The 24,206-nt window shown below is 40.9% G+C and overlaps 1 protein-coding gene across 6 annotated transcripts in view; it reads right to left on the bottom strand.

Moving 5' to 3' along the window:
• The window catches only part of HHAT (hedgehog acyltransferase), a 335,352-nt gene that overhangs the window by 199,981 nt on the left and 111,165 nt on the right, over positions 1-24,206 (bottom strand). For all 6 annotated transcript variants that reach the window (XR_006815465.1, XM_045982020.1, XM_045982019.1 and 3 more), the window contains one exon: positions 4,288-4,438. Coding sequence is in view for 5 of the 6 variants with exons in the window: in XM_045982020.1 (XP_045837976.1) it covers positions 4,288-4,438 (151 nt within the window). In the remaining variant the exon portion in view is untranslated. The remainder of the gene's footprint in view (positions 1-4,287; positions 4,439-24,206) is intronic.

The following is a 24,206-nucleotide window of genomic DNA, read 5'->3' as shown; positions in this document are numbered from 1 at the left end:
AAAATCAAGAAGAGAAAGAAAACTCGGAAAACACATCTGTCTATCCATGTGCATCAAGTATAGGAACAATAAAAGGATAAAAAGCTAATATTTGTAAACATCTATGTGCCAAGTGCCTTAAATACATCACTTATTTAATATTCAAAACAACTCTCAAATATGGGTATAATCACCCTCACTATTATTATTGCCATTTAAGAGAGAAGAAAATTGAAACTTAGAGAAATTTAGTAAATTTTCCCAGATCTGGGAGCTAGTAAATGCCAACAGGGACCTATTCTATTATCCTAATTCTGTTGTTTTTAACTGACAGTCCCACATGGACAGAGGTCATTTTCAAGTTTTCTATTTCTTCCTGGTTCAGTTGTGGTAGTTTGTATGTCTCTAGGAATGCATCCATTTCTTCCAGATTGTCCAATTTGTTGGCGTAGAGTTGCTCATAGTATGTTCTTATAATTATCTGTATTTCTTTGGTGTTAGTTGTGATCTCTCCTCTTTCATTCATGATTTTATTGATTTGGGTCCTTTCTCTTTTCTTTTTGATGAGTCTGGCCAGGGGTTTATCAATCCTATTGATTCTTTCAAAGAACCAGCTCCTAGTTTCATTGATTTTTTCTATTGTTTTTTTGGTTTCTATTTCATTGATTTCTGCTCTGATCTTTATGATTTCTCTTCTCCTGCTGGGTTTAGGGTTTCTTTCTTGTTCTTTCTCCAGCTCCTTTACGTGTAGGGTTAGGTTGTGTACTTGAGACCTTTCTTGTTTCTTGAGAAAGGCTTGTACTGCTATATATTTTCCTCTCAGGACTGCCTTTGCTGTGTCCCACAGATTTTGAACTGTTGTGTTTTCATTATCATTTGTTTCCATGAATTTTTTCAATTCTTCTTTAATTTCCTGGTTGACCCATTCATTCTTTAGAAGGATGCTGTTTAGTCTCCATGTATTTGGGTTCTTTCCAGCTTTCCTCTTGTGATTGAGTTCTAGCTTCAGAGCATTGTGGTCTGAAAATATGCAGGGAATAATCCTAATCTTTTGATACCGGTTGAGACCTGATTTGTGACCCAGGATGTGATCTATTCTGGAGAAGGTTCCATGTGCACTAGAGAAGAATGTGTATTCTGTTGCTTTGGGATGAAATGTTCTGAATATATCTGTGATGTCCATCTGGTCCAGTGTGTCATTTAAGTCCTTTATTTCCTTGTTGATCTTTGGCTTGGATGATCTGTCCATTTCAGTGAGGGGAGTGTTAAAGTCCCCTACTATTATTGTATTATTATTGATGTGTTTCTTTGATTTTGTTATTAATTGGTTGATATAGTTGGCTGCTCCCACGTTAGGGGCATAGATATTTAAAATTGTTAGATCTTCTTGTTGGACAGACCCTTTGAGTAGGATATAGTGTCCTTCCTCATCTCTTATTATAGTCTTTGGCTTAAAATCTAATTGATCTGCTATAAGGATTGCCACCCCAGCTTTCTTCTGATGCCCATTAGCATGGTAAATTGTTTTCCACCCCCTCACTTTAAATCTGGAGGTGTCTTCGCGTCTAAAATGAGTTTCTTGTAGGCAACATACTGATGGGTTTTGTTTTTTTATCCATTCTGATACCCTGTGTCTTTTGATTGGGGCATTTAGCCCATGAACATTCAGGGTAACTATTGAGAGATATGAATTTAGTGCCATTATTAGCCTGTAAGGTGACTGTTACTGTATATTGTCTCTGTACCTTTCTGATCTACTACTTTTAGGCTCTCTCTTTGCTTAGAGGACCCCTTTCAATATTTCCTGTAGAGCTGGTTTGGTGTTTGCAAATTCTTTCAGTTTTTGTTTGTCCTGGAAGCTTTTGATCTCTCCTTCTATTTTCAATGATAGCCTAGCTGGATAGAGTATTCTTGGCTGCATGTTTTTCTCGTTGAGTGCTCTGAATATATCATGCCAGCTCTTTCTGGCCTGCCAGGTCTCTGTGGATAAGTCTGCCGCCAATCTAATATTTTTACCATTGTATGTTACAGACTTCTTTTCTCGGGCTGCTTTCAGGATTTTCTCTTTGTCACTAAGACTTGTCAATTTTACTATTAGGTGACGGGGTGTGGACCTATTCTTGTTGACTTTGAGGGGGGTTCTCTGCATCTCCTGGATTTTGATGCTTGTTCCCTTTGCCATATTAGGGAAATTCTCTCCAATGATTCTCTCCAATAGACCTTCTGCTCCCCTCTCTGTTTCTTCTTCTTCTGGAATCCCAATTATTCTAATGTTGTTTCGTCTTATGGTGTCACTTATCTCTCGAATTCTCCCCTCATGGTCCAGTAGCTGTTTGTCCCTCTTTTGCTCGGCTTCCTTATTCTCTGTCATTTGGTCTTCTATATCACTAATTCTTTCTTCTGCCTCATTTATCCTAGCAGTGAGAGCCTCCATTTTTGATTGCACCTCATTAATAGCTTTTTTGATTTCAACTTGGTTAGATTTTAGTTCTTTAATTTCTCCAGAAAGGGCTTTAATATCTCCAGAGAGGGTTTCTCTAATATCTTCCATGCCTTTTTCGAGCCCGGCTAGAATGTTCAGAATCGTCATTCTGAACTCTTGATCTGACATATTACCAATGTCTGTGTTGATTAGGTCCCTAGCCTTCGGTACTGTCTCTTGTTCTTTTGTTTGTGGTGATTTTTTCCGCCTTGTCATTTTGTCCAGATAAGAGGATATGAAGGAGCAAATAAACTACTAAAAGGGTGGCAAAGACCCCGGAAAAATGCGCTGTAACCAAATCAGAAGAGACCCCAAATTGTGGGGGGGAGAAAGGGGATAAAAAACAGGTTCTGAAAAAAAAAAGAAAAAAAAAAAAAGAAAAAATTTAAAAAATAAAACAAATAAAAAAATATAAAAAAGAAAGAAAAAATATATATATTTAGATGAACTAGTCAAAAAACGTTAAAAAAGAAAAGGGTAAAAGTTTTAAAAAATTTAGCAGAAGAAGAAAAAAGAAAAAAGAAAAAAAAATTGAAAAAAGAAAAAAAAATTGAAGTAGCCGCAAGACTAAAGAATCATGGGGAGAAAGCCATGAGTTCCGTGCCTTGCCTTCTCCTCCTCTGGAATTGCTCTGCTGTCTTAGGAATTGAATCTGCTTTCTCCTTGATAGATGAACTTCGTCCTGGCTGGATATTTTGTTGATCTTCTGGGGGAGGGGCCTGTTGTAGTGACTCTCAAGTGTCTTTGCCCGAGGCGGGATTGCACCGCCCTTACCGGCGGCTGGACTAAGTAATCAGCTCGGGTTCGCTTTTGGGAGCTTCTGTTCCCTGAACGCTTTCCGTAGAGTTCCGGAGGACGGGAATGAAAATGGCGGCCTCCCAGTCTCCGGCCCGGAGGAGCCGAGAGCCTGGGGCCCCACTCCTCAGTGCGCCCCCAGAGGACAGCACCCAATCACTCCCATATCCCCAGCCTCTAGCCGCGCTCCGAGCTCACCCAGCCCGCGACCAGTTCAAGGTAATCCCGAGCTGAGAGTTCAGTCCTCGGCTCTGTCTCTGCAGCCGGCTTCCCCGTTCTAATACCTGCGAGCTCTCCGACACTCCGACACCCCTGATCCTTCTGTGACCCTGCGGGGCCTGGGGCCACACTGGCCCTGCATGGGCTTCACCCTGGTTTAGCCTCTGGAGCAATGTCCCTCAGTGGAACAGACTTTTAAAAGTCCTGATTTTGTGCTCCGTTCCTCCGCCGCTTGCCGGGAGCCGGCCCCTCCCCCCGCGGTCTATCTTCCCGTCGTTTTAGATTCACTTCTCCGCCAGTCCTACCTTTCAGAAAGTGGTTGATTTTCTGTTTCTAGAGTTGCTGTTCTTCTTCTCTTCGCTCTCCCGTTGGATTTGTAGGTGTTTGCAATGTTTAGATAAGCTATCGAGCTGATCTCCTGCTACCTGATGTAGTCTCAGGCTGCTACTTCTCCGCCATCTTGACTCCTCCCCAGAGGTCATTTTCAAGAAAAACAGAAAGCAATAAAATAATCCATTGAAGCCTATTCCAAGTTAGTAAGACACCATTTACACATCATCCTAAGTGCATTTGTACATAGACCTGGAGAGAAATTGTCTTATCTCACATTATCTTCACAGCTTGGCAGTAATATTGAGCTGTTTGGAAAGCACAGATTGTCATCCTTTTAGACAGATGAAGAAACGCGAGTGCCAAGTGTAGCTTGAGTGAGGGACAGAGAAAGGATGGTGCCCCAAACCCTCTGAAGCTCACCAAGCACGGCTCCTCCCACTGGACATCCCCAAGAGGCTTTAATAAAACAAACTACTGACCTCCACATCCCCGTGAAACTGAACATGGTGCTCACACAGCGAGGGAGGGGTGGCGGCGTGAGTCCATCCAGGCGCATGAGCAGAGCTGGGACACCAAAGAGCACCAAGTACTTCAGATAGAAGAAGAGCACATGGGCCAATGCCAGTCCTCCTGAAAGACAGGGGGAGCGGTGAAACACACAGATAAGCAATAGGGCAATCTCCTGTTCCTGAAAATACACCACCTGCTCCCACTTCTCCACCCATTCCCGTCTATCCCCTTCCCTCATGCATTACAAAGTTTCCCACATTGGTTTTGAGCAGTAAGAATATTTGAATGAGCAAATATTGAAATCTTCTTTATTAGTGTGATAGGCAGTAGGACATCTTGGCAGCCATTCTTCCATAGACACTACATTTAAAAGTGTTTTCTATATAGTTATGCATTTAAATTATATTTATAATATGTTTTATATATAATTATATATAATGGATTTCAAAACTACTAGAAAGGGAAAATCCTCCGCAAATTCTTCCAAAACTTCATGAGCTCACACCCACTAGTATGGCTAAAACTCAAAAAGTCAGATCAACAAATGGTGAGAAAGATGTAGAGAAATTGGAACTGTCATACACTGCTGACAAGAAAGCAAAATGGTGCAGCCACTTTGGGAAACCACTTGGCATTTTCTGAAATGAATAAACTTAAAGTTACCACATGACCCAACCATTCTACTTTTGGAATATACCCAAGAGAAATGAGAACAGATACCCACCAGAAACCTATACCCAAATATTTGTAGTGATATTATCAACACCAGCCAAAAGATGAAACAAACCAAATATCCAACAACAGACAAATAAACAAAATGTGGTCTACCCATACAATAGAATATTATGCTGCCATGAAAAGGGATAAAATAGTGACACATGCTACAACATGGATGAATCTTTTTTTTAACATGGATGAATCTTGAAACATGATGCTAAGTGAGATAAGACAATCACGAGGGACCACATGTTCTATTCCATTCATATGAAAGTCCAGAAAAAGGAAACAGAGACAGAAATAGAAAGCTTATTAGTAGGTCCCTGGCACTGGAGAGGTAGGGGGTGGGGTAATGACGGAGGTTGTGGCTAAAGGGTAGGGTTTCCTTTAGGTTTTGAGATGATGAAAATATAAAATCGGTAGTGGGGATAGTTGAACATATCTGTGAATATACTAAAAGCCACTGAACTGCATCTTCAAGTAGGTGAAATGTATGGTATATAAATTAAATCACAACAAAGCTATTAATAAAAAAACAAAACAAAACAAAAAAACCATCAGGGCCCAGGCTACAATGGCCCCTTGGCCTGAACTGTGCCTTTCCGACTGAGAAAAACACAGGATGTGGATGCTAGGCAAGATATGAAGTCGGAGACTCATGCTATGGCCCACAAAGGCTTCTGCCTGTCCCCACTGAGAATGACCCACTTTTGTAGCAAGGGCTCAGGGAGCTCTACCACCTTTCTTCTCTCCTCAAGCTTCCTGGCCACTTTGACCTCTGTGCCCTATGCCCAACAGGGTACCACAGACCTGGGCCAGATGGTGGCCCCATTCACACTGGCCTCAGCAGGTGGGAGGTGTGGCAGGTTTGGCAGAGCAGTGCTCACAGGAGAAGGCAGAAGGCGAAGTGGGAATGGAAGCCCTGAGAAGACAACGAGTGGCCATGTGCTGTCCAACCCCCAGAGCGCCTTCCCCCATGTGTGGGAAATCCTGCAGGGCAGGTTCCTGCAGCTGAGCACATTATCTGTGAGCTACTGAGAAGGAAATAACCAAGCATTAAAGAAGTACTAGCAGAAAATATTACTGTCTGGCACTTGCCATGTTATACAAGGATCTTGGAAAGGATGTCATTACAATGGAGAGTGTGGCTGTAAATGGTAACTCTGTGCCAGAAGAAACAGAGAGCCATTTTCGGAATATATAGCTTGGGTGAAGGTAAATGGTGGTTCAAATTCAAAAGCCACATGTCTTACAAGAAAAAAATCCAGGAATCACTGTGTCTCATTCCCAATCAGGGTTCTTCAGACTTGTGGAAACCAGACTACAATCACATGTACTGAAACAACTGGGTATTAAAATTGTAGCATTCTTAGATAGCAATCTGATAGCAATCAAGAAAAAAAAAGCTGGTATGTCTGTGTGTGTGTGTGTGTGTGTGTGTGTGTGTGTGTGTGTGTGTAGAAAATATATATACGTGAATATATTAGAAAACATATATGTATATAAGTGTGCATATATATACACCCTCAAGAAGTGGGGTGTATGTGCTAGCAATACCATCTAAAAAGTATTTAGGGGACATATAACCACACTGAGTGGTGAAGAAATCTGTTCCATGGGGCACCGAATGGCTCAGTCATTAAGCGTCTGCTTTCTGCTCAGGTCATGATCCCAGGGCCCTGGGATCGAGCCCTGCATTGGGCTTCCTGCAGAGAAAGCCACCTCTTCCACTCCCCAACTTGTGTTCCTTCCCTTGCTGTGTCTCTCTTTATCAAATAAAAAATAAAATATAAAAAATAACTCTGGGGGCGCCTGGGTGGCTCAGTGGGTTAAAGCCTCTGCCTTCGGCTCAGGTCATGATCTCAGAGTTCTGGGATCGAGCCCTGCATCGGGCTCTCTGCTCAGCGGGGAGCCTGCTTCCCCCTCTCTTTTTGCCTGCCTCTCTGCCTACTTGTGATCTCTGTCAAATAAATAAAATCTTAAAAAAAAAAAAAAAAACCTCTGTTCCACTGGTCGAGATGGAAAGGGCAGGGGACTCTAAAATACTCCAAAATGAACCACCAGACTTTAGTCAGAAAAATCCCAGAGCTAGAAGAAGCAGGACAGAAGTAAGGATGCCTAATTAAAGGGCACAAAGCTTCCAGCGCTAAAATTAAACAGCCTGAAGAAGTGAAGGCATCAGAGGACCCAGGGAAGACTGTCCAAGGTTAAGGCCACCTAGAGCTCTTTCACATCATATGAAGCAACAGAAACTTCTTTTTCCTCTTAACAGGATCCAAGATCAGGGAAAACAAGCTGCTTCCTTCTCAAATACTGCTTTTAATGTGACACTATTTTTAAACAGTCATCACATTTGAGGCATATAAATTAAAATCTATAAGATTTTTTAAATGGCCTATTCATTTAAATATTTTATAATTTCAATTCTAGTATCATACCATCTACATTATGTATGAGGAAAGAGCACTAAAACCCCTATTACACATTACCCTATACGCTTTCTTGTACTTACAGATATTTCCTAACAGCTTACAGGATGCTCAAAGCCCATGCCCACATGATTGAACATCAGGACTTTCAATAACAGGTACCCAGTGAAGAACAGCTTGCCCAGTGAATGTTGCTAATGGTGGGAAGTTCTTCCCAGTGGTAGACACAGGGTTTGAAGTGTATTAAAACCTCTTAAATTGTTAGATCTGCTAGACCTGAAGAACTTAGCATCCACCTAATGAAAAGTCTTCATGAACCCAGAATGGGTCAAGTTGTGGGCCAGAGTTTGCCAAGGATTGGGGAGAATTGGCCACAGAAAGGCCCCTTGGCTCTGTCAGTCAGCTGCAAAGCCACCATCTCCATACAGCTGAGCCTTGCCATCAAGATTTGCATAGTCAGTATAAGACACTGAAACCAGCTTCGATCTATTTCAAGAAGCATGTTGTCTCTGCACTATTATGCGCCCCCAGCAGTTTGTGTGCCCTGACTCACTGCTGCACTCCCGCACCTCCAGCCTATGTTGGGCTCTTGCTTCTATCCATGGCCTGACTTCATCTCTGAACCTTTTCTGTTCCAAGGAAAATGACTCCAGCCACGCTGACCTTGTCTACATCTAACCTACTCCAGATTTTGTTTAAATGCTCCATGACGGGGCACCTGGGTGGCTCAGTGGGTTAAAGTCTCTGCTTTCGGCTCAGGTCATGATCTCAGGGTCCTGGGATCGAGCCCCACGTCGGGCTCTCTGCTCGGCAGGGATCCTGCCTCCCTTCCTCTCTCTCTGCCTGCCTCTCTGCCTACTTGTGATCTCTGTCAAATAAATAAATAAAATCTTAAAAAATAATAATAATAAAATAAATGCTCCATGACTAAGTCTGTTCAGATTCAGGAAGCCTAGACATTTTATGAAAGTTTATTTTCAGAGCACTTGGGTAGTGCAGTTGGTTAAGTATCTGACTCTTAGTTTCAGCTCAGGTCATGAGATCAAGCCTTGCATAGGTCTTCACACTCAGTGGGCAGTCTGCTTGAGATTCTCTCTTTGCCTCTCACCCTCGTTATTGTGCTTATGTGTGCACTCTCCGTAAAATAAGTAAATCTTTTTAAAAAGTTTCTTCTCATATAAAGTACTTTATATGAATGTCTCATGCCTACAGTTAACGATATTATATTATACATTTTTGAAAAAAATCTCTTAAGGTAGATCTCATAATAAGTGTTCTACCCAGTTTTCTCTTTAAAATAAACTTTCTTATATAAGATCTAGGACAAGAACTAGCAGTATATAGACTAATCAAGAAGATCTGAACAGACCAATTGCCAGCAAAGAAATTGAATCAGTGATTTAAAAATTCTCAACAAACAAGAGCCCAGGACCAGATGGCTTCACAGGTGAATTCTACCAAACATTTACAGAAAATTTAATACCTTATTCTTCTCAAACTATTCCAAAAAAACAGAAAAGGAGGGGAGGAGTAGCAGACTAAGATGACATCAGGTAGCTAGAGTTCAGCTAGATAGTTGTAAAACCATTCCAAACACCTACAAATCCAACAGGAGATGGAAGAGAAGAAGAGCAGCAATTCTAGAAACAGAAACCAACCACTTTCTGAAAGGTAGGACCTGCAGAGACGTAAATCCAAAGCAACGGGAACACAGGGGAGGGGCCAGCTCCTGGCAAGCAGCAGAACAACAGAGCACAAAATCAGAACTTTTTAGACGTCTGCTCCACAGATGGACATTGCTCCAGAGGCTAAGCACGGGTGGAGCCCTTGCAGGGACAGCATGGTCTCAGGTCCCCCGGAATCACAGGAGGATGGGGGTGTCTGAGTATAGTGTAGAGCTTGCAGGTATCAGAGCAGAGAAGCCAGCTACAGAGATGGAACAGAGGAGTGAGCTCTCAGCTCAGGGTTACCTTAAACTGTGATCCATGGCACAGTCAGGCCACTGAGCAGGGATCCCACAAGATCCGGGGAGGACCCCCTGGAAGAGCAATATGAATCTGCTGGGTCTGGAGACTCCAGGAGGGACTGTGTGCCAGAGACAGAAGCGCTCCGTCACAGGACGGGTGAGCTCAGAGCGCGGCCGGAGCCCAGGGAGACGTGAGTGATTGAGTGTTTTTCTCAGATGGTGCACCGAGGAGTGGGGCCCCGAGCTCTCGGCTCCTCCGGGATGGAGACTGGGAGGCCGCCATTTTCATTCCCGTCCTGCAGAGCTCGATGGAAAGCGTTCAGGGAACAAAAGCTCCTGAGCGAACCAGAAGATTACTTAGCCTGGCTCCTGGCAAGGGCCGTGCAATTCCGCCTCATGCAAAGACACTTGAGAAACACTACAACAGGCCCCTCCCCTGAGAAGATCAGCAAGAAATCCAGCCAAAACAAAGCTCACTGATCAAGGAGAACAGTGGAATACCAGAGGAGGGGAAAGCAAAGCATGGAGTTCATGGCTTTCTGCCCATGATTCTTTAGTCTTGCAAAGTTAATTAAATTTTTTTAATTTTATTTTTTTCTTATTCTAATTTTTTTTAACTTTTACTCTTTACTCTTTCAACATTTTTTAACTAGTTTATCTTAACAATACCTTTCTTTAAAAAAATCTTTTTGAACATTTATTTTTATAGTCATATTTTATCCTCCATCGTATCTAACTTTATCTTTTGTATACACATAGGGTTTTTTCTTCTATAGAATTTTGGGATACAACTTCTCCTAATAGATCAAAATATACCCTAAATCTAGCACAGGGTTTGTTCTTGTCTCCAGACTGAGCAAATTCTCTCCACTTTCTTTTTCTTTCTTTTCCCAACCAGCTTATCTTATCAACTCCTTTTTTAGCATTATTTTTTAAATTTTCATCTTTACAGTCACATTCCACCCCTTCATTGTGTTTACCCTTATTTGTATGTGTGTCTGTGTATAAGTTTTTTTCTTTAAAATTTTGGGAGGTACTTACTTCTTTTTTTTTTTTTTATTTGTTTATTTTCAGCATTGTTTTTGCACCACACCCAGTGCTCCATGCAGTAGTGCCCTCCCTATTACCCACCACCTGGTTCCTCAACCTCCCACCCCCGCCCCTTCAAAACCCTCAGGTTGTTTTTCAGAGTCCATAGTCTCTCATGGTTCATCTCCCCTTCTAGTTTCCCTCAACTCCCTTCTCCTCTCCATCTCCCCATGTCTGGGAGGTACTTACTTCTAAGAGACCAAAATACTCCCAAAACCAAGTGGGTGGTTCTGTTCTATTCACCAGTCTAATGAATATATTTTCTTTTTTCCTTTTCTATTTTTTTAAATTTTTTTTGAACTTCCTGTTACCCCCCTTTTTTCTCCCCATGATTTGGGGTCTCTTCTGATTTGGTTAACGCACATTTTTCAGAGGTCTTTGCCACCCGTTTATGTTTTATTCTCTAGTTCATATATTCTTATCTGGATAAAATGACAAGGTGGAAAAACTCATCACAAAAAAAAGAACAAGAGGTAGTACTGAAGGCTAGGGACCTAATTAATACAGACATTGGTAATATGTCAGATCTAGAGTTCAGAATGACAATTATCAAGGTGCTAGCTGGACTCAAAAAAGGCATGGAAGATATTAGAGAAACTCTGGAGAAATAAAAGCCCTTCCTGGAGAAATGAAAGAACTAAAAACTAACCAAGCTGAAATCAAAAAAGCTATTAATGAGGTGCAATCAAAAATGGAGGCTCTTGCTGCTAGGATAAATGTGGCAGAAGAGAGAATTGGTGATATAGAAGACCAAATGATGGAGAATAAAGTAGCTGAGCAAAAGAGAAACAAACAACTACTGAACCATGAGGGGAGAATTCGAGAGATAAGTGTTACCATAAATGGAAACAATATTAGAATAATTGGCATTCCATGCAAGCTGGTGCAACCACTCTGGAAAACAGCATGGAGGTTCCTCAAAATGTTGAAAATAGAACTACCCTATGACCCAGCAGTGGCACTACTGGGTATTTACCCTAAAGATATAGACGTAGTGATCCGAAGGGGCACGTGTACCCGATTGTTTATAGCAGCAATGTCTACAATAGCCAAACTATGGAAAGAACCTAGATGTCCATCAACAGATGAATGGATAAAGAAGATGTGGTATATTTACACAATGGAATACTATGCAGCCATCAAAAGAAATGAAATCTTGCCATTTGCGACGACGTGGATGGAACTAGAGCGTATCATGCTTAGTGAAATAAGTCAATCGGAGAAAGACAACTATCATATGATCTCCCTGATATGAGGACATGGAGAAGCAACATGGGGGGTTAGGGGGATAGGAGAAGAATAAATGAAACAAGATGGGATTGGGAGGGAGACAAACCATAAATGACTCTTAATCTCACAAAACAAACTGGGGGTTGCTGGGGGGAGGTGGGATTGGGAGAGGGGGAGGGGGCTATGGACATTGGGGAGGGGAGGCGAACCATAAGAGACTATGGACTCTGAAAAACAACCTGAGGGTTTTGAAGGGTCAGGGGTGGGAGGTTGGGGAACAGGTGGTGGGTAATAGGGAGGGCACGTTTTGCATGGAGCACTGGGTGTTGTGCAAAAACAATGAATACTGTTATGCTGAAAAAAATAAATAAAATGGGAAAGAAAAAAAAAAGAATATATAATTGGCATTCCAGAAGGAGAAAGAGAGAGGGGGGAAGAAGGTATATTGGAGCAAATTATTATAGGGAATTTCCCTAATATGGCAAAGGGAACAAGCATCAAAATCCAGGAGACACAGAGAATCCCCCTCAAAATCAATAAGAATAGGTCCACACCCCATCATCTAATAGTAAAACTTACAAGTCTTAGTGACAAAAAGAAAATCCTGAAAGCAGCCCGGGACAAGAAGTCTGTAATATATAATGGTAAAAATATTAGATTGGCAGCAGACTTATCCACAGAGACCTGGCAGGCCAGAAAGAACTGGCATGATATATTCAGAGCACTAAATGAGAAAAATATGTGGCCAAGAATACTATATCCAGCTAGGTTATCACTGAAAATAGAAAGAGTGATAAAAAAGCTTCCAGGGCAAACAAAAATTAAGAGTCTGTAAACACCAAACCAGCTCTACAGGAAATATTGAAAGGGGTCCTCTAAGCAAAGAGAGCCTAAAAGTAGTAGACCAGAAAGAAACAGAGACAATATACAGTAACAGTCACCTTACAGGCAATACAATGGCACTAAATGCATCTCTCTCAATAGTTACCCTGAATGTAAATAGGCTAAATGCCCCAATCAAAAGACACAGGGTATCAGAATGGATAAAAAAACAAAACCCGTCAATATGCTGTCTACAAGAAACTCATTTTAGATGCGAAGACACCTCCAGATTTAAAGTGAGGGGGTGGAAAACCATTTACCATGCTAATGGACATCAAAAGGAAGCTGGGGTGGCAATCCTTATAGCCGATAAATTAGATTTTAAGCCAAAGACTATAATAAGAGATAAGGAAGGCCACTATATCATACTCAAAGGGTCTGTCCAATAAGAATATCTAACAATTTTAAATACCTATGCCCCTAACATGGGAGCAGCCAACTACATAAACCAATTAATAACAAAATCAAAAAAACACATTGACAATAATACAATAATAGTAGGGGACTTTAACACCCCCTTACTGAAATGGACATCATCTAAAGCAAAAGATCAACAAGGAAATAAAGGCTTTAAATGACACACTGGGCCAGATGGACATCACAGATATATTCAGAACATTCTATCCCAAAGCAACAGAATACACATTCTTGTCTAGTGCACATGGAACATTCTCCAGAATAGATCACATCCTGGGCCACAAATCAGGTCTCAACTGGTACCAAAAGATTGGGATCATTCCCTGCATATTTTCAGACCATAATGCTCTGAAGCTAGAACTCAATTACAAGAGGAAATTTGGAAAGAACCCAAATACATGGAGGCTAAAGAGCATCCTACTAAAGAATGAATGGGTAAGGGTCCCTGGGTGGGACCTTTAACCAACCCTGTTGGTTAAAGCCTCTGCCTTCAGGTCAGGTCATGATCTCAGGGTCCTGGGATCAAGCCCCGCATCAGGCTCTCTGCTCAGCAGCAAGCCTGCTTCCTCCTCTCTCCCTCTGCCTGCCTCTCTGCGTACTTGTGATCTCTGTCTGTCAAATAAAGAAATAAAATCTTTAAAAAAAAAAAAAAGAATGAATGGGTCAACCAGGAAATTAAAGAAGAATCGAAAAAATTCATGGAAACAAATGATAATGAAAACACAATGGTTCAAAATCTGTGGGACACAGCAAAGGCAGTCCTGAGAGGAAAATATATACCAATACAAGCCTTTCTCAAGAAAAAAGAAAGGTCTCAAATACACAACCTAACCCTACACCTAAAGGAGCTCAAGAAAGAACAACAAATAAAGCCTAAACCCAGCAGGAGAAGAGAAATAATAAAGATTAGAGCAGAAATCAATGGCAATCAGACAACAAAGAGAAATAAAAGGTATCCAAATTGGCAATGAAGAAGTCAAACTCTCTCTCTTCGCAGATGACATGATTCTTTATATGGAAAACCCCAAAGACTACACCCCCAAACTACTAGAACTCATACAGCAATTCAGTAACGTGGCAGGATACCAAGTCAATGTACAGAAATCAGTGGCTTTCTTATACACTAATAATGAAAATACAGAAAGGGAAATTAGAGAATCGATTCCATTTACTATAGCACCAAGAACCATAAGATACCTGGGAATAAATCTAACCAAAGAGGTAAAGGTTCTGTACTCGAGGAACTACAGAACACTCATGAAAGAAACTGAAGAAGACACAAAAAGATGGAAGACCGTTCCATGCTCTTGGATCGGAAGAATAAACATTGTTAAAATGTCTATACTGCCTAGAGCAATCTATACTTTTAATGCCATTCTGATCAAAATTCCACCAGTATTTTTCAAAGAGCTGGAGCAAATAATCCTAAAATTTGGATGGAATCAGAAGAGACCCCGAATTGCTAAGGAAATGTTGAAAAACAAAAACAAAACTGGCGGCATCACGTTACCTGATTTCAAGCTTTACTACAAGCTGTCATCACCAAGACAGCGTGGTACTGGCATAAAAACAGACACATAGACCAGTGGAACAGAGTGGAGAGCCCAGATATGGACCCTCAACTCTATGGTCAAATAATCTTCGACAAAACAGGAAAAAATACACAGTGGAAAAAAGACAGTCTCTTCAATAAATGGTGCTGGGAAAACTGGACAGCTATATGTAGAAGAATGAAACTCGACCATTCTCTTACACCGTACACAAAGATAAACTTGAAATGGATAAAAGACCTCAATGTGAGACAGGAATCCATCAGAATCCTAGAGGAGAACATAGGCAGTAACCTCTTCGATATCAGCCACAGCAACTTCTTTCAAGATATATCTCCAAAGGCCAAGGAAACAAAAGTGAAAATGAACTTTTGGGACTTCATCAAGATCAAAAGCTTCTGCACAGCAAAGGAAACAGTCAACAAAACAAAAAGGCAACCCACGGAATGGGAGAAGATATTTGCAAATGACAGTACAGACAAAAGGTTGATATCCAGGATCTATAAAGAACTCCTCAAACTCAACACACACAAAACAGATAATCATATCAAAAAATGGGCAGAAGATATGAACAGACACTTCTCCAACGAAGACATACAAATGGCTATCAGACACATGAAAAAATGCTCATCATCACTAGCCATCAGGGAGATTCAAATTAAAACCACATTGAGATATCAACTTACATCAGTGAGAATGGCCAAAATTAGCAAGACAGGAAACAACGTGTGTTGGAGAGGTTGTGGAGAAAGGGGAACCCTCTTACTCTGTTGGTGGGAATGCAAGTTGGTGCAGCCACTCTGGAGAACAGTGTGGAGATTCCTCAAGAAATTAAAAATAGTGCTTTCCTATGACCCTGCAATTGCACTGCTGGGTATTTACCCCAAAGATACAGATGTAGTGAAAAGAAGAGCCATCTGTACCCCAATGTTTATAGCAGCAATGGCCACGGTTGCCAAACTGTGGAAAGAACCAAGATGCCCTTCAACAGACGAATGGATAAGGAAGATTTGGTACATATACACGATGAGTATTATGCCTCCATCAGAAAGGATGAATGCCCAACTTTTGTAGCAACGTGGACAGGACTGGAAGAGATTATGCTGAGCGAAATAAGTCAAGCAGAGAGAGTCAAGTATCATATGGTTTCACTTTTTTGTGGAGCATAACAAATAACATGGAGGACATGGGAAGATGGAGAGGAGAAGGGAGTTGAGGGAAATTGGAAGGGGAGATGAACCATGAGAGACTATGGACTCTGAAAAACAACCTGAGGGTTTTGAAGGGGCGGGGGGTGGGAGGTTGGGGAACCAGGTGGAGGGTAATAGAGAGGGCACATATTGCATGGAGCACTGGGTGTGGTGCAAAAACAATGAGTACTGTTATGCTGAAAATAAATAAATAAATTTAAAAAATGAAAGAAAAGAAATCAATAAAATTGAAACCAAAATAACAACAGAACAAATCAACAAAACTAGGAGCTGGTCCTTTGAAAGAACTAACCCCCTGGCCAGACTTATCAAAAAGAACAGAGAATGGACCCAAATAAATAAAATCATGAATGAAAGAGGGGAGATCACAACCAACACCAAAGAAATACAAACAATTATAAGAACATATTATGAGCAACATACGCCAGCAAATCTGACAATCTGGAAGAAATGGATGCACTCCTAAAAACATATAAACTACCACAACTGAACCAGGAAGAAACAGAAAACCTGAACAGACCCATAACCAGTAAGGAGATTGAAGCAGTCATCAAAAATCTCCCAACAAACAAGAGCCCAGGGCCAGATGGCTTCCTAGAGGAATTCTATCAGGCATTTAAAGAAGAATTAATTCCTAGTCTCCTGAAACTTTCCAAAAAATAGAAATGGAAGGAAAACTTCCAACTCATTTTATGAAGCCAGCATTACATTGATCCCAAAACTAGACAAAGACCCCATTAAAAAAGAGAATCACAGACCAATATCCTTAATGAACACAGATGTGAAAATTCTCACCAAAATACTAGCCAATAGAATCCAACAGTACATTAAAAGGGTTATTCACCACGACCAAGTGGGATTTATTCCAGGGTTGCAAGGTTGGTTCAACATCTGCAAAATCAATCAGTATGATACAATACATCAATAAAAGAAAGAACAAGAACCATATGATACTCTCAATAGATGCTGAAAAAGCATTTGACAAAGTACAGCATCCTTTCCTCATCAAAACTCCTCAAAGTGTAGGGATAGAGGGTACATACCTCAATATCATAAAGCCATCTATGAAAAATCCACCGTGGATATCATTCTCAATGGAGAAAAACAGAGAGCTTTTCCAGTAAGGTCAGGAACATGGCAGGGATGTCCACTATCACCACTGCTATTCAACATAGTACTAGAAGTCCTAGCTTCAGCAATCATGCAACAAAAAGAAATTAAAGGCATCCAAACTGGCAGAGAAGAAGTAAAACTATCACTCTTTTTAGATGATACTTTTCCACCTTACGTGGAAAACCCAAAAGACTCCAATCCAAATATGCTAGAATTCATACAGGCATTCAGTAAAGTGTCAGGATATAAAATCAATGCATAGAAATCAGTGCATTTCTATACATCAACAACAAGACAGAAGAAAGAGAGATTAAGGAGTCAATCCCATTTAAATTGATTGACTCCTTAATCTCTCTTTCTTAAATCTCTTAAATTGCACCCAAAACCATAAGATACCTAGGAATAAACCTAACCAAAGAGGCAAAGAATCTGTACTCAGAAAACTATAAAGTACTCATGAAAGAAATTAAGGAAGACACAAAGAAATGGAAAAATGTTCCATGTCATGGATTGGAAGAACAAATACTGTGAAAATGTCTGTGCTACCTAAAGCAATCTACACATTTAATGCAATCCCTATCAAAATACCATCCATTTTTTTCAAAGAAATTGAAAAAATAATCCTAAAATTTATATGGAACCAGAAAAGACCTCAAATAGCCAGAGGAATGTTGGGAAAGAAAGCCAAAGTTGGTGGCATCACAATTCCAGACTTCAAGCTCTATTACAAAGCTGTCATCATCAAGACGGTATGGTACTGGCAGAAAAACAGACACATAGATCATTGGAACAGAATAGAGAGCCCAGATATAGACCCTCAAATCTATGGTCAACTAATCTTTGACAAAGCAGGAAAGAATATCCAATGGAAAAAAAAACAGTCTCTTCAACAAATGGTGTTGGGAAAACTGGACAGCCACATGCAGAAAAATGAAACTGGACCATTTCTTTACACCACACACAACAATAGACTCCAAATGGGTGAAAGACCTCAATGTGAGAAAGGAATCCATCAAAATCCTTGAGGAGAGGGGCGCCTGGGTGGCTCAGTGGGTTAATCCTCTACCTTCGGCTCAGGTCATGATCTTGGAGTCCTGGGATCGAGCCCCGCATCGGGCTCTCCGCTCAGCAGGGAGCCTGCTTCCCCTTCTCTCTCTGCCTGCCTCTCTGCCTACTTGTGATTTATCTCTGTCAAATAAAAAAAAAAAAAAAAAAACTTTAAAAAAAAAAAATCCTCGAGGAGAACACAGGCAGCAACATCTTCGACCTCAGCCACAGCAACTTCTTCCTCGAAATGTCGCCAAAGGCAAGGGAAACAAGGGGGAAAATGAAGTATTGGGACTTCTTCAAGATCAAAAGCTTTTGCACAGCAAAGGAAACAGTCAATAAAACCAAAAGACAACAGACAGAATGGGAGAAGATATTTGCAAACAAATATCAGATAAAGGGCTAGTATCCAAAATCTATAAAGAACTTACCAAACTCAACACCCAAAGAACAAATAATCCAATCAAGAAATGGGCAGAGGACATGAACAGACATTTCAGCAAAGAAGACACCAGATGGCCAACAGACACATGAAAAAGTGCTCCACATCACTCGGCATCAGGGAAATACAAATCAAAACCACAATGAGATACCACCTCATGCCAGTCAGAATGGCTAAAATTAACAAGTCAGGAAACGACAGATGCTGGCGAGGATGCGGAGAAAGGGGAACCCTCCTACACTGTTGGTGGGAATGCAAGCTGGTGCAGCCACTCTGGAAAATAGCATGGAGGTTCCTCAAAAAGTTGAAAATAGAGCTACCCTACAACCCAGCAATCACACTACTGGGTATTTACCCTGAAGATACAAATGTAGTGAGCCAAAGGGGCACATGCACCCGAATGTTTATAGTAGCAATGTCCACAATAGCCAAACTATGGAAAGAACCTAGATGTCCATCAACAGATGAGTGGATAAAGAAGATGTGGTGTATACATACAATGGAATACTATGCAGCCATCACAAGAAATGAAATCTTGCCATTTGCAATGATGTGGATGGAACTAGACGGTATTATGCTGAGCTAAATAAGTCAATCAGAGAAAGACAATTATCATATGATCTCCCTGATATGAGGAAGTTGAGAGGCAACATGGGGGTTTGGGGGGTATGGAAGGAAAAAATGAAACAAGATAGGATCGGGAGGGGGACAAATCATAAGAGACTCTTAATCTCACAAAACAAACCGAGGGTTGCCGAAGGGGAGGGAGATAGGGAAAGGGTGGTTGGGTTATGGACATTGGGGAAGGTATGTGCTATGGTAAGTGCTGTGAAGTGTGTAAACCTGGCGATTCACAGACCTGTACCCCTGGGGCTAATAATACACTATATGTTAATAAAATTTTTTTAAAAAAAATAGAAAAGGAAGGAAAACTTCCAAATTCATTCTATAAGGCCATCATTACCCTGATACCAAAACCAGATAAAGATACAACCAAAAAAGAGAACTACAGGCCACTATCTCCAATGAACATAGATGCAAAAATCCTCAACAAAATAGTAGAAACCGAATCCAACAGTACATTAAAAAAAAAAAAAAAAATTCACCATGATCAAGTGGGATTTATTGCTAGGTTGCAAGCTTGGCTCAGTATTTGCAAATCAATATGATATATCACATCAATAAGAGAAAGGCTAAGAACCGTATGATAATTTCAACAAACAAAGAAAAAGCATTTGACAAAGTACAACATTCATTCACAATAAAATGGCAGGTTTAGAGGGAACATACTAAACATAATAAAAGCCATTTATGAAAAATCCACAGATAACATCATCCTTAATGGAGAAAAACTGAGAGCTTTTCCCCTAAGGTAAAGAACAAGACAAGAGGGCAGCACCTGGCTGGCTCAGTCATTAAGTGTCTGCCTTAGGCTCAGGTCATGATCCCAGGATCCTGGGATCCAGCCCCACATCAGGCTCCCTGCTGGGCAGGAAGCCTGCTTCTCCCTCTCCCACTCCCCCTGCTTGTGTTCCCTCTCTTGCTGTGTCTCTCTCTGTTAAATAAATACATAAAAAATCTTAAAAAAAAAAAAAAAAAGAACAAGATAAGGATGTCCACTCTCACCACTTCTATTCAACATAGTACTGAAGTCCTAGGCACAGCAATCAGACAACTAAAAGAAAGAAAAGACATCCAAATTGGCAAGAAGGAAGCCATACTTTCACTATTTGCAGATGACATGATATTCCATGTGGAAACCTGGAAAAGACTCCAACAAACAGCAGCTAGAACTAATACACAAATTCAGTAAAGTTCCAGAATATAAAATCGATGTGTGGAAATCTGTTGCACTTCTATACACTAATATGAGGCAGCAGAAAGAGAAATCAAGAAAACAATCCCATTTATGATTGTACCAAAAACAGTAAGATAGCTAGGAATAAACTTAACCAAAGAGGTAAAAGACTTGTACTCTGAAAACTATAAAACACTGATGAAAGAAATTGAAGACAACACAAAGAAATGGAAAGACACTGGAAGAACAAACACTGTTGAAATGTCTGTACTCCCAAAGCAATATACACATTTAATGCAATCTCTATCAAAATACCAACAGCATTTTCACGGAGCTAGAACCAACAATCTGAAAATTTGTATGGAACCATAGAAGACCTCAAATAGCCAAAGCAATCTTGAAAAAGAAAAGCAAAGCTGTAACCATCACAATTCTGGATTTCAAATTATATTACAAAGCTATAGTAATGAGAACAGTATGGTACTGGCACAAAAATAGACACATAGCTCAATGGAACAGAAAAGAAAATCCAGAAATGAACCCACAATTATAGGGTCAATTAATCTTCAACAAAGCAGAAAATGGAAAAAAGAATTTCTCTTCAACAAACAATGTTGGGAAAATTGGACTTTCTTACACCATACACAAAAAGAAATTCAAAATGGGGATGCCTGGGTTCCCTGAGTTCAGTCAGGTAAGCATCCCTCTTGATTTCAGCTCAGGTCTTGATCTGTGTCATGAGTTCAAGCCCCACACTGGGCTCCATGCTGGGCATGAAGCCTACCTTAAAAATACATAAATACATACTTAAATAAATATTCAAAATGGATTAAACACCTAAATGTGAGACAAGAAACCACAGAAATCCTAGAAGAGAACGCAGGCAGTAACTTCTTTGACATTAACTACAGCAACTTCTTTCTAGATATGTCTCCTGAGGAAACTACCAGGACTTCATCAAAATAAAATGCTTCTACACAGCAAAGGAAACAATCAACAAAACTAAAAGGCAACCTACAGAATGGTAGAAGATATTTGTTAATGATATATCCAATAAAGGGTTAGTATCCAAAATATATAAAGAACTTTTAAAACTCAACACCTAAAAAACAAATAAACTAATTTAAAAATAGGCAGAAGATATGAACAGACATGTCTCCAAAGAAGACTGCAGATGGCCAACAGAGGACACATGAAAAGATGCTCATCATCACTTACCATCAGAAAAATGCAAATCAAAACTACAGGGAGCTATCCCCTCACACGTGTCAGAGTGGTTAAAAGCAACAAAATAAAAAACAACAGGTGTTGGTGAGGATATGGAGAAAAAGAAACCCTCTTGCAATGTTGGTATGAATGCAAAGTGGAGCAGCCACTCTGGAAAACAGTATGCAGTTTCCTCAAAAAGTTAAAAATAGAACTACTCTACAGTCCAGAAATTGCACTACTGGGTATGTACTTAGAGAATATAAAAACACTCATTCAAACATGCATCCCTATGTTTATAGCGGTGCTATCTACAATAGCCAAGATATGGAAGCAGCCCAAGTGTCCACTGAGTGATGAATGGATAAAGATATATATGTTATATATATGTATGTATACGTGTGTGTATATGTTTGTGTGTGTCTATATATACAGACGTATATACTACAGATACTATAGATACTACAGACGTATATATATAGACACACACAGAGAGAGACTGGAATATTACTCAGCCATGAAAAGAACAAAATCTTGCCATTTGTGAAGACGCTGATGGAGCTAGAGAATATAATACTAAGTGAAATAACTCAGTCAAAGAAAGACAAATACCGTATGATTTCACTCATGTGTGAGTGAGTGAGTAAAAGAAATGTGCAAAGGGAAAAGAGAGAGAGAAACCAAGAAAGAGACTCTCAACTACAGAGAACCAATTGGCGGTTACCAGAAGGGAGATGGGTGAAGGGATGGGAGGAAGAGGTGATGGGGATTAAGGAGTGCATTTGCCGTAATAAGCACAGAGTGATGTACAGAAGTGTAGAATTACTAAACTGTACATCTGAAAGAAATATAACACTGTGTGTTAAGTACCTGGAATTAACATAAAAACTTTAAAAAAGAGAGAGATTAATCAAGAACAGAGACAAGGAACCACAGCACAAGGCAGAAGCAGTGCCATGACAGACTTGGAGATTTACCCTTGCAGCTAGGGGTATAGGGAGGAAGGGCAGCTCATGTGCTGGGAAGTTTAACACCACTGGTCAGAGTTACCATGATGGTCAGTTTCCTGCAGAAACACTGAAGAAAAGGTGGCCATTGCCTTAACATAGTTATGTAAGGTTCTGTGTTAGGAGGAAGACATGGTCAGGGCCAAGAAAACCAAGACAGTAAATGTGACTGAGAGGGGAAGGGAGTGAGGGAATGGGCAGAAGCGAGGAATTGTGACCAGGAGCTCCAGAAGGACAAGCACCCAAGTCAAGAAGGGAAGAATGGCGTACTGGTGAGAGGTGCAGGCAAAGCTCTTGGGAAGCTTGTCCAGCCTGAAGGGGCCAAGGAGGTCAAAAGAAGTCAATCATCTCTAGTCATTGAGTTCTAGGAATAAATGACTATAGCAAATGCTCCAACTTCGCCTCTATCTAAGGATTTCAAAGTTGAACCTACAGCCCCACCGGGTAGGACCCAGTGTCCCCTCCTGCTGGACTCAGTAGGATAAATGACCTGCTGAAGGAGGAGCTGGTTGAAACCCGGTAGGATAGTCAGGCTCATCCAGCCCACAAGCTGAACCTCCAACTGAGGTGCATACCTGTCCTCTCCTTCCCCGGGCGGTTGGTATCACAAGACTCTCTACCGATACTACAGTAAATATGTGCTCAAGGCCACCCATAGCTGGCAGGTGACCCTCCAGGACTCAAAAAAGAGGGTGCTCCCAGGGACCCAGGCTGCCCCTGCCCATGAGCAGTTCCCAGTGGAAGGTCTAAAGGTCCTTTCTAAGAAATGCAAATACTGAGTATACAGTGAAACAATACCAAACCAAGGAGTGGAAGGACAGACAAGAAGGAGACCAAAAGACAATGAGCTGGAGAGGCTAGAGTAACCCAAGGGCCCAGACTCCCCGAACTAGAGATAAACAAAGAGGGTGGACAGACTCAGTCAATTCAAGGGTGATCTTGGGGATGTAAAATCCTGGCTGCATAATTTCTTTGTGCGCGATGGTACAAGAGAGGACAAAGAGGCTGGGCTGTAGTCCTTGGGTGGGACTCCATTCCAGGAAAGGCAGCAGCCAAACAGCCAAACCAGGGGATAAGAGCTGGGCACCTCTGATGGGAAGTGTCCAAACTTTGCCCTTTCTACACACGTCATGGTTGTGAGGCTGGAGATCTACAACACCTTCCACACATGGCTTCTCAACAGTTCTGGCTCATTTCTCATGGATCTTGTTAGCCACCACTAAAAACAATAGCCACATGTGTAGTAAAAGTATAAAACACATGAGGGCAAAATCACCAAACTCAGGATAGTAGTTACTGTTTAGGGGGAGCATGGGAAACACAATTAGGATGGGTAACCAAGGTGGCTTCAACTATGTTGGTAATATTTTATTTTTTAAACTAGTGATGTGGGGCACCTGGGTAGCTCAGTCAGTTAAGGGTCTGACTTCAGCTCAGGCCATGATCCCAGGGTTCTGGGATCAAGTCCCATGTCGGGCTTCCTTCTTCTCCCTTTCCCTCTGTAGCTCCCCCTGCTTGTGCTCTATCAAATAAATAAATAAAATCTTTCAAAAATAATAAAATTAAAAATAAATAAAAACTGACTATAGAAGCATAACAGAATAGGCTCTTACCATTCCCAAACTGTGAGGGAAGAAAACTCCACAGAGCAGAAGCAAAGCTTCCACACACACACACACACACACACACACCCCCTCTGCACTACATATGACTTAAGGAAGGTAGAAACAGGAGGAGATTTACACGGGTCCAAATGACCTGAAAATTCTGAAAAGCAAATTTTT

The sequence above is a fragment of the Meles meles genome, chromosome 17 (genome assembly GCF_922984935.1).
Source record: "Meles meles chromosome 17, mMelMel3.1 paternal haplotype, whole genome shotgun sequence".
NCBI lineage: Eukaryota > Metazoa > Chordata > Mammalia > Carnivora > Mustelidae > Meles > Meles meles.
Note: the sequence above shows the minus strand (reverse complement) of the source record. Positions and strands in the feature narration are given on the sequence as shown.